General features: G+C 41.8%; 1 protein-coding gene across 4 annotated transcripts in view; it reads right to left on the reverse strand.

Moving 5' to 3' along the window:
- Window positions 1-321: 321 nt before the first annotated feature.
- CDHR1 (cadherin related family member 1) overlaps window positions 322-11,631 on the reverse strand; it is a 532,835-nt gene continuing 521,525 nt past the window's right edge. For all 4 annotated transcript variants that reach the window (XM_044056525.1, XM_044056524.1, XM_044056526.1 and 1 more), the window contains one exon: window positions 322-2,314. In XM_044056525.1, the coding sequence (XP_043912460.1) occupies window positions 1,778-2,314 (537 nt within the window). In that variant the 3' untranslated portion in view covers window positions 322-1,777. The remainder of the gene's footprint in view (window positions 2,315-11,631) is intronic.

Below are 11,631 nucleotides of genomic sequence, written 5' to 3' on the forward strand. Positions count from 1 at the left end.
TTTCAATGTTTTCTTTAAATGTTGTTATCATCAAGCATTGCACACACAAGAAGTAATAAATCCATTCAGTAGTTTTTTCCAGTGAAGATACAAGTGATTATATTTATAATCTCTCTCTGTTCCAGTGTGGAAGGTGATTATACCAATCAGATGATTTGTTAAAGAGGGCAAAAGATGCTTATGTGCAACACCTAGAGTGACATTATGTAATTCTCATTTACAAAACGGTGCATTGAATTCAAATGTTGTAGAGACTGGACAGCTAAGTTGTCATGTGCAATTCATGATCACTATAACAACAAAGTAAAAATAGTTCAAGCATTCAAGAAATACTTCCTTTATTGTATCTGAATTCCTTGCTTAATGTGTTTCCAATTAAAACACAGAAAAGGTGTTATATTGTTCCTGTATGTGTCTTTACATTTTGCTGTTAAACATTATTACTTAATTCAAGAGAAAAGCAGGCAATGCAATAATACAGTGCTCTACCCCGGTTACCAAACTGAATAAATAATTAAATACAATTCCAGAATTTGGGTTATCCAATTACTGGAAACACTTGGTTCATGAGGAATCTGGAATTTTACTTGTACAACAATTAGCTTGCTTTATTCATTGGTCTGTACATAAAATCAGTTTGAATGTGGCTTATGTAACAAGATGCACTAAAATATGAAATGGGATTCTAGTGCTGACAAGAAAGTTTGCATAAAAGCAGGTCATAAAAATGGAATTTCAATTTGTAAATAATAGCAAACGAGAGCCCCAGCAGATGATTCTTTAAAATAAAAGTCTATATAGTTAATGAAGTACTACTATACTTTTCTACTTTCAGTGATTACATGCTATAGTTAACAATTCATCTATCATCTTCTAGTTCAGAAAATGTAAGATTTCAAATTTCCTTACCAATTAATACACAGCTATTGTTACTTCTTACTACACAATTGTCACTCGTGTATTGTGTGTGTGTTGAAGCTGTCATAATTTGTTCAGTCATAATTTTAAAGTCATTTTTGGGAATAAACAAAGGCATTTTGACCACTGTGTGTGTAGATAACAAGTTAAAATAAATGCAGTTTAACTGAAGTTGTTATTTAGTGTGGAATAATTTTCCACAAAAACTGGCACAGTGTAAAGGCAGTTCACATAAATCTTGTTATTTGAAGAACTGGCTCATGCACATCTTTCTGTTGTAGCAGATCATCACATAATAGTGAGAAGAATTCATTTCTTGGAAAACATTGGCGTGACAAACATCTGTCTCAAAACTGGAACTTCAGCAACAATACAAGTTATTATATAAACAACTCTCTGTTGGTTTTAAACCAAATATCCTGAAAGTACTTCAGAAGTTGTATCAGCCATTTATTAACGTTTGGGAAACATCTGAAGTGTTCATTAATCAGCTTTTTCATTCACTTTCATAATAAAGCAGTGCATCTTGGGAATTATATGTATGATGTTATGTATGCAGGGCTGTGTGAGGAATTACAGCACTTTAGCTAGTTTGCTATCAGTATTGTACCTCCAGCAATGTGCAGTAGTGTACCCCAGATGTAAATGCTTCCTCTGCCTCTCCCTGGGGTACCATCTCATCTGAATGCCATAAAAGTGGTACTTCATTTCCCCAAATTTGGGATATTGCTCTTGTGGGAAGCCAGGGTTAGTAATTTTATTAAAGAGTGTGGCATAATTTGCACAATAAATATATGTGCATTAATTTTAATCTTCAGAAATAAAGCCTCTGACTACAAATGCTATGATTCAGAATGTTTTAAGCATTTTCTCTCATTTTCTTCTCCAGTTTTAATTTTAGTTCTGATACAAGAGCAATGCTAATATTGGGTCCCTTATTATTAACTTGGTGGCTGGTGTTCTGGAGAAGAGACCCAGAAACAGTGGGCAAGCTCCCATCATGCCTGCATTGTTTGGGTATGTAAGGGGGTGAAGGTGGTAGAGCAGGGGCACAGGGAGGCACAGATGTTACCCAACTGTTATTATTGCTGTTCATATTTTGAAAATTACTTTCAGACTCCTGAGTGGCAAACCTCTCAGAAGTGTTTTTTAATGGTTTGAATCTCAGCCATGCTTTTCTGGCAGTCTTCTGCTTGGGCTCTTTTTGTCTTCTCTTTATGACACGTCTTGCTGGCAGGATTTTGTTGGATTTTTTGTTACGCCAAAACATAACCGTTGAGATAAAAACAGTAATGATGACCATAAAGCACACTACTCCAGTGAGCACACCTAGAGCTTTCATGGGGTTATCTTTAGTATGCATCAAAAAAGCTGCCACAGGGCCTTTGCTAAGTGCCTGCAAAAGAGTACAGAGAGATTGTGATACAACTTGTTCAAGAGGACATTCACAGTTTATTTAGTTATTTATACCTTCATTATATGTTTGATAACTGGCAAAGCCCACTTACGGACTAGGCCCATTTTTAGTGCAGCCCCAGGGAGGAAAAACTCCAGTAGATCACTTTGGTACACATGTAAAAAAGTATATTACATAAAAGTAATATATTATTAAAAAAATTCCACACAGATATTATTTGAAACCTTATACATTAATAAATGTAAAAATTAAGTTTCCCCCTGACAAATATGAGTAATTATAAGAAGATATATAACACTTTTTCCATATAAATATAAAGGGTTGCAAGAGGTTATTAGGCACTGTGTAGAGGTTAAATTTTAAAATGCAATGTAACAATGGAATTTTTTAATTTTTCCACCTTCATTCGATCATCTTGCTTAAACTTCAGAAAGTTTGATCCAGCATATATACAGTCTGTACTACTGTGTTAAGTAAGAAATGCACATACAAACATATTTTATTTGTTAAATATACTCATTATTTATTGTATGCTAACAAATGAGCATACATTTTGATCTATAAATCTTGAAATGTATAAAAATTATATAGTAAGCTGAAGAAATAAAGAAACGGTGCTAATGGGATTCCATGTTTGCATACTAACCATTTGATGTGCATTGATAGAGAAGTTCAAACTATTCACCTTCTATAGTACTTTTAAGTTTGCCAGCCTTAGACAATATGATATTCTAAGGTCAGGCCATCTGTTATAATGATGACCAAAAGCTGTGAACACTTTTTTACTGCTTAGTCTAATACAGCACTGATAGTCAGTTTGAAAAGAGTAGCCAGTAACGTCCATTCTGTTACTCGCAACCAATCACTCCAGCTTGCATTAAAATGTATGCAACTATTGAAATGTTTGCCCATATGCTCTGAATAAATGAAGGCTTTCTTTTCATCAGATGTTGCCCAATCAGCATAAATGTGAATAATCATACACCTAAGCTCACTATAAAGAGAGCTATACTGTAGATTCTCACTTATGCATTTTAAACATCTTTTGGCCTCTATAACTTATAATGATTCTATGTTGTTGTTGTTGTGTCTTTCGGCTTATCCCGGTTAGGGGTCGCCACAGCGGAACTCCGGTCTGCTAACGTTTGGTAGTGGATTTTTACGTGCTGAGTTACCAGCCCTGATGCACAACCTTCAATGAAGGCACGCCCATTCACGCATGCCTCCACACAGAAGACGCTCTAACTGAGAATCGAACACGACAACGTCTTGCTGTGAGGCGACAATGCTACCGCAGCACCACTATTGAAATATGCAAAAAATGTTCTCATAATATTAATGCCTGATAATACCTTAAGTTAGTTTCTCAGCAAAGGTCCCACTACATAAAGTCTATCCATACAAAATTGATTCTTTCACCATTTTGTACCTCATGGCATTATTAGGAAGAAAATTACTACAGGAAGTTGAGACTCCAAAAGTGGCACAGAGGTAAAGTTAACTAAGGATAACTAGATAACTGAGTATGCATACATCCACCATATGTAACATAAGGGGGTTCAGGCAGACAAAGTTCCTTGTGTGGAGTGAATGTTTGCATTTTTTTTTTTTTTTTTGCTTTTAGACTTTCAGAAAAAGTACAGTTGTGTACACTTACCATAAATGCAGATGTTCGAGTGTATTCACTGTTGCAGTCATCACACATTGGTTATCTGCCTGCAGGTAGCCCTCAGCTGACCCGAATACCAGAGTCTTAGTATTTCTGTGTCAGATGCTGCTGCTTCTTTCATGACGTCAGGTCGTTAGGGGTATAAAACAGGCAGCCGATGCCATTACATCAGTTTTTCTTGCCCCAAATGTCAGGAGTCCCAAAATAGGGAGCTAGTAGATGGTGGGGAACACCACCAGTAAAAAGTAAATACCAATACCATTAGGAATAGCCATAGAGAGGAGAGGTAGATAGATGGAGAAAACTAGGGGGCTGGAAGGAGGGAAACCAGGACTGCAACAGTGAATACACTCGAACATCTACATTTATGGTAGGTCCACACAACTGTACTATGTTCTTCATGTTTCACTGTTGCAGTCATCACACTTGGGTTGATTCCCAAAGCTGAGGAAGGGTGGAGGCAGTCAAGAAGTGTTAGGGCTGGCTAGTAGGCCTTGCAATACTGCTGTAGCAATTCCAGCCCTGGATTTGGAAAAGACAGGTAAGCGGTAATGCTTGGTGAAGGTGTGTACAGAACTCCAGGTTGCAGCTTCCAGGATGTCCCTGGTAGGGACGCCCCTGAGAAATGCTGCAGAGGTAGAAGTAGCCCTAGTGGAATGTATTCTGACCTCTTGAGGGGTTAGTTTTCCATGGTGCTTGTAGCAGAAATGGATGCAGTGTGTTATCCATTTGGAAATGGTTTGTTTTGAAATGGCCTTACCCTCTGCCCCTGTAGCAAAGCTGACTAGCAGCTGGTCAGATTTTCTGAAAGGCTTAGTCCTATCAAGGTAGAAACTGAGCTGTCTGTGCATGTCCAAAGAGTGCAGGATCCTTTCCTCTTTATTCTGAGGGTTAGGGAAGAAGGTTAATAAATGGATGGATTGGTTTAGAGCCACACTGGACACCACCTTAGGCATAAAGGACGGGTTAGTTTTGAGGGAAACCCTGTCAGCATGGAAAATAATGAATGGTTCCACAGCCATTAGTGCTTGTAACTCAGACACTCTTCTATCTGAAGTTATGGCTAAAAGCAAGGCTGTTTTCCAAGAGAGGAATTTTAACTCTGCTGAAGCAGCAGGTTCAAAAGGTGGAAGCGTGAGCTTTTCCAATACAAAATTAAGGTCCCAGGCAGGGGTGGGTGCTCTCTTTGGGGGCCTTAAGTTGTTAGCTCCTCTCAAGAACTGTTTGATGAGAGGGTGAGAAAATAGAGGTGGCTCAGTATTATAATGAGCCAAGATGGCAGAGGCATGAATCTTAATGGAGGAGAAAGATAGGCCTCTGTGGAGTAGTTCTGCTAGGTAGTCCAGGCTTAGAGGTAAGGAGGGCACTGCTGTGTCCTTTCCTTTAGACTGAGTCCAAGAACAATATCTTTCCCACTTTTCAGCATAGGATTTCCTAGTACTAGGCCTTCTGGCTTCAAGAATGACATCCAGCACCTGTTTGCTGAGGGTTGCTGGGGGGCTATTCAAGGGATAAGCCAGGCTGCAAGGTTTAAAGTTTGCAATTGTGGATGCAAAATCTGTCCCTCCTGCTGAGACAGCAGGGTAGGAGTCTGGTGTAGGTGCCAGGGTGGCACCGTTGTCAGGCTGTGCAGGAGTGGGTACCAGGTGCTGGCATGGCCAGTCCAGGGCAATCAGAATTGCCCTTGGCTTGTCTTATTTTATCATGAGTAGTACTCTTGAGAGAAGGGGCAGAGGGGGAAAGGTATAGATAGAGAGATTTTTCCCATTGAAAGGATAGGGCATCTACCTTCCAGACCCTGCTGTGAGGGTTCCTGGTGCAGTATTTGCTTAACTGATGGTTCTCGGGGGAGGCAAAGAAATCCACCTCTGGTGTCCCCCACCTCTGGATCAGAAGGTTGAATGTGTTGGGTTCCAATTTCCACTCATGTGGGTCTAGGAGATTTCTGCTTAAGTCATCTGCCAGTGAATGTTGCTTGCTTGGCAGGAATTGAGCTTGTAGATGGACTTGTTTGCTCAAGGCTGTGTTCCATAGGACCATGGCTAACCTGCAGAGTCAGTAAGAATGGGTTCCCCCCTGCTTGTTTATGTAGCACATAACTGTGGTGTTGTCTGTTTTTATCAGCAATTGTCCTGGAAGGATTAGGTATCTGAAGGTTGTCAGAGGATTCTGTACAGCTAGCATCTCTTTTTGATTGATGTGCAGGAGAATCTGCCCTGGGCTCCAGTGGCCCTGAATGAATTTGCCTGCCATGTGACCCCCCAATGCATAGTCTGATGCATCTGTTGTCAGGGTTTGGGTGGTGTGGGGTTGAGTGAAATGCAATCTCTTGTGGTTGCATGCTTCTTCCCACCAAAGGAACTTTGCCCTTAGACAAGATATGATAGGAATGACTGTTTAAAAGTCCTGAGAATGCTGGCACCAAAGACTTTTTAAGCACAGTTGAAGTTTCCTAATATGCAGTCTTGCATATGGAATTAGCAGAATACATGAGGCCAAAAACCCTAGTGCTTGCAGTATTTTTCTTGCAGATAGCTGGGTTCTGGTGGCCATTTGTTTGAAGTAGTCTGTCAAATAGACCTGTTTTCTGACGTTAGAAATGCCATCTGGGAAGTTGTGTCCAAGCTTGCTCCCAGGAATGCAATCTTTGACTAGGTACCACTTGAGACTTCTTTTCATTGATGATGTACCCCAATGAAGTGAAAAGGTTTTTTACAAATTCCAGGTGCTGAAGCAGCAATTCCTGACTGTCCACCTGAATCAGGCAGTCGTCCAAGTATGGGTAAATTTGGATATTTCTCTGCCTCCAGTATGCAATGGCTGGAGCCAGGCATTTTGTGAATACTTTGGGCACAGTAGATAAGCCAAAGGGCAGTGCAGAGAACTGATAGTGCATAGATCCTGCCCTGAAATGTAGATATTTCCTGCATGACTCCCTTATGGGGATGTGCAGATAAGCTTCTTTTAAGTCTAGAGTGATTAGCCAGGCATCCTTGGCTAGCATAGGCAGAAGCTGTTGCAGGGTAAGCATCAGAAAGGTGTTGAGAATTGAAAGATCCAGGATAGGGTGCCAAGAGCCATCTTTTCTGGGCACCAGGAAAAGTCTGGAGTAGAAACCCTGACCCCTTTGCTCTACTGGAACAGGCTGGATAGCTCTGATATTGAGCAGGGAAAGTACTTGCTTTTGGGCCTCTGCCCGCTGGTTTGGATGAAGGTCTGGAAACCCGCTTGGGGTTGGCAGTGAATGGAAGCAGAATTTATACCGCTGGGATACAATGTTGAGAATCCATCGGTCCTGAGTGATGGATATCCATTTTTTTGCATGAAGGGCAAGTTTTCCTCCTATGGGGCGCAAGCAGTTGGGCAGGGCTGGAAAGTAGATCTGAAAAGTCATTGTGAACTTTTTCCATAGGGATGTGGCTTACTACTCCTTGTTTTTAGAGTGGGGGCACTCCATTGCTTAGATCTCTGCATACCCTGAGACTGTAGTCTGGGTGGCCTGTTTCCCCTGGGTCTTGTATGGGAAGGCCTGGAAGGGGCTGGAAAGGACCAGCGATTTCAAGGGCAATGTCTACTGAATCTAGGTGGTTGCACTAGAATTCTTTAACAGTTTGCATAGATTTAGCTTTTTCTTCCATCTTTTTAAGAACTTCTTCTGCTCAAACAAACAGTCCTTATTTAACTAATCTCAGTACAGAACCAGTGAATGCAACCCTGCAAGATGCTTCTAGGGCATCAAAGCCACACTGCAAAGTATGCTTACTAACTTGATTTGCAGAATGCATTAGCTCTTGTAAATCTTTGTTTTCTGCACAATCTGGAAGTAATACAATTTTTTGTTTAATTAGTTCCATAATATGTTGCCGATACTTCAGCATGTGAAACTGGCAATTCAATGCCCTGATAGCAAGAGTTGCAGAGGTATATACTTTCTTACCCCATCTGTCTAAAGCTCTGGAATCCCTGTCCGAAGGGGTAGGATTTTTGGCTGTAGTAGCCTTAATACCTTTAGGTCCTTGGGAAATTATCTATGGATCAGAAGTAGGATTCTTATAGGTTCATAGATTTATAGGTAGGTACTAGGCTATTGGCCCTAGAGCCTTTACAAGCCTAGCCAAAAAGGTACCCTGGCTTTCGCCACCCAAGAAAATTATTTTCCTGTGCCCCTGTCAAGCAGAACCACATAGGTGATCCCTGGGGTGAATTTCCTATTACCCATACAATCATCAAGATTTTTCTTGAAGAGTGCTAATGAGGAGGTCTGTTTGACATAGATATGTAGTCTGTTCTAGAGTATGGGAAGTCTCTGGGACAGGAATCTATCCCTCCAGCATGTTTTGTTTATTGTGGTGACAAGGTTTAGGTCCCTAGAGGGTGTAGCTCAGAGGGATTGGGATTTCTTTAAGTGGAGCATGTCCAACAGATCTGGGTTTGACATAGCTTTGTATTTTAGGCAGAGATTGCCTCTGAGTAGGCGATATGCGATCGAGTAAAGCTGGAGTTTTTTGAGTCGGTCTGCGTAAGGCATCTGTTTGAGGCCAGTAATCCTCTTTGTGAGGTATTTTTGCGGCCTTTCCAGTTTTTGTAGATGTCTTGTGAGGTACATACCAAAAGGGGTGTTGTACTCTATAATGGATCTAATGAGTGATGAGGAGAGGGGAACAATGACCTCTTTTTTTCTGGATGAGAAACCTTTTGTGATGAGGTGTGCACTTAGAAGGATTTCCTGACCACTGTGGCAATGTGATTATCAAAGGAGAGACTACTGTCCACCTGTGTCTCAAGGTCTCTTATCACACTTTTGGTGTTAAGTAGACTACCGCCTATGGTAGTTCATGGGTACAGAGTTTTTACCAAAGGGGATGACAATGCACTTTTTGGCATTGAGCTTGAGACCATGGCTTTGACACCAGGCATCTGTCTCAGTGAGGCCCTTCTGTAGGATGCCCACATCATTAGGAGTTTCGATTATGGCTCCTAGTTTGCAGCCATCTGCAAATTTAGTTAGCCAAAGACCTTCTGTGTTAGCCTGTACTTCAGAAAAGTAGATCCCAAACAGGAGAGGACCCAGGACTGAACCCTGTGGTACTCCACTTGTCACTGGTCTGAAGTCTGATTTGGAGTCTGCTACTTTCACAGTGTGGGTTCTGTCAGTAAGCCAGTTGGCAACCCATTTTGTGACATAGGGATTTATACCTAGTTTTGTGAGTTTATCTATAATTCCAGAGTGGGGGATGGTGTTGAACACCTTGGGGAGATCTAGATAGGCTGTGTGAACCATCTTACCCTCACCTATGGCTTTGGTGACTACTTCAAAGAAGTCTATCAGGTTAAGGATACATGATCTGCCTTTTACAAACCCGAACAGTGTGGGGTCCAGAGTTTGGAGATCTCCAATGTCTTTGTTTATGAGTTCTGTGATGATACGTTCTATGGCCTTGCAGACCAGGCTCATCAGGCTAATAGGGCGGTAGTTCCCGGGGTCTGTTGTGGCCCCCCCCCTTTGTGGAGTGGGATAACCATCGTGGTGCGCCATTCAATCGGCACAACGTCTGAGGTGAGGCCATGATTGAACATGGTACTTAGGTTGGGTGCCAGTTCATTCTGTAGTTCATGTAGAAGGCAGCCTGGGATGTTGTCAGGTCCCATGGATGCTGTGTTCTTGGCTTTGGAGAGTGAGGTTTCTACCTGTGCAGCCGTAATTACAGGAACTTTGCATTCTTACGGTATAAAGATGGGCCCTTTAGGAGGTGAGAGGGGGGTAAAGTTAGCACTGAACCTATCTGACAGGATGTTGGCAATATCAGTTGGTTCTGTATATTTAGTGTCATTGTGCTGTAACTCAGAGCAGATCTGAGTATTGGAATTGAGATTCTTGACATAGCTATAGAATGCTTTGTGGTTGTCTTTAGAATCAGTGGTGATTTTGTTTTCATAACTAGCTTTGGAGGATTTTATGAGGGATCTCAGCTTCTTACTGAGGCTGACCAGGGAGTTCCTCCAATCATGGGATTTTACTCTTTTTTGCAACAGTTTCTTTCTTCTGTTGTAGAGTTTGTTTATGGCAAAAGACCACCAGATTGGCTTCCTTTTTTTGGAGGATAGCATCTTGGTTCTGTTAGGGATAGCACTATCCATGCACTCGTGTAAGTGCTTATAAAGTGCATTTGTGTAGGATTCAGCAGTCGTACCTCTATTGTCCATCTGCATGGATGTCGGTTTGTCACTTCTGTCTTAAGAAGCGTGAAGTTGGCTTTGGAGAAATTTTTTACGGTTGTTTTCCTATTGGGGGATGGGAGCAGGATGTGGATGTCTAGGGTAATTAGCTTGTGGTTGGATCTGACCAACGAGCAGCTTACCTCTGGTAATGACCAGGTCTAAGATATTGCTGCCCCTGGTGGGGGTGTGGATAAGTTGATCCAAGGCATTGGAATTGATGATTTCCAGAAAACTTTGAGCAAAAGAGTTGGTACACAAGTAGTTTTCCCAGTTAATGGTAGGGTAGTTGAAATCACCCATTATTAGAGTGTTGGGTTGTACCTTAATATTTTCCAGTGTATCAAGAAAAGAGGAGTGGGAATCCTGGGGCATGGTGGGGGGTCTGTAGCAAGCTACAATCTAGACTGTAGTTTTGCCCAGAGTTAGTTGAACTTGGATGATCTCGGATGCATTATGCTGAGCAACTAGCCTGGAGGTGTGGATATCCTTAATGAATATGGACATGCCTCCACCTTTAGTGTTTCAGTCCGGGTTTGGTGGCTGAACGTTGTGGTATGAATTATAACCTGGTAATGCAGGAGTGCTCTCTGGAGCTTTGAACCAGATCTCTGTCACTGCACAGATGTCAATGTTCTCCATTTTAAGGAGTGCCTCGAGTGAGTGCATTTTGAGGTTTAGACTTCTAGCATCGAGTAGAATTACCCTCAGATTTTGCTTGATTGTATCTGTTACGGTGGTGAGTTTGTCATTTGAACCCTGCCTAAAAAAGGCACTATAGGGCTTTCAAGAGCCTTTGCCCATGTCCAGAATCCCAAGGGCGACAGGTGCAGGCCATCTCTGGCAAAGCAGCGTGATCTTTCGATCATGTCATCCCAAGCAGACAGATACTGGATTCCCTTAGAATGACACCAGAAGCTTAGCCAATTGTTAAAGTCAATCATTTTGTCCTTGTACTGTGGTATCATTCTGGGTGATGGCAGGATGCTACTCAAGGCTAGGGTCATACCTGCCGGGGCTACAAGATTGCAGAGCTCCTCCATGTCTCTTTTCATGTAGTCCAGGGAGGTACATCTCATGTCATTCACACCAAAATGGACAATGACAGAGTCATATTTGTACTTGTTGTGGAGTGACCTGAGTGCATGCATTATGTGGCAGATCCTGGCATTTGACAGGCAGCTGACAGTAACTTTTTCCTTGTTTAGCCTGAAACTTCTGGCAATCAGGTACTCTTTAGTACCTGTCAGGTTTCCTAGGGGCCGGGAGTAATGTGTCTGGAGTAAGACTGGATTCCATAAAAACATCATCTACAAAATCCAGGACAGGGGGTATATCTAGAGGCCTATGCTGAGGCAACTCTAAAAATTCTCTGAGTCTCTTTTTGGACTGAGGGTAGTCTTGGCATTCC

Source organism: Protopterus annectens, chromosome 14.part0, assembly GCF_019279795.1.
Source record: "Protopterus annectens isolate FY-2018-M chromosome 14.part0, PAN1.0, whole genome shotgun sequence".
NCBI lineage: Eukaryota > Metazoa > Chordata > Ceratodontiformes > Protopteridae > Protopterus > Protopterus annectens.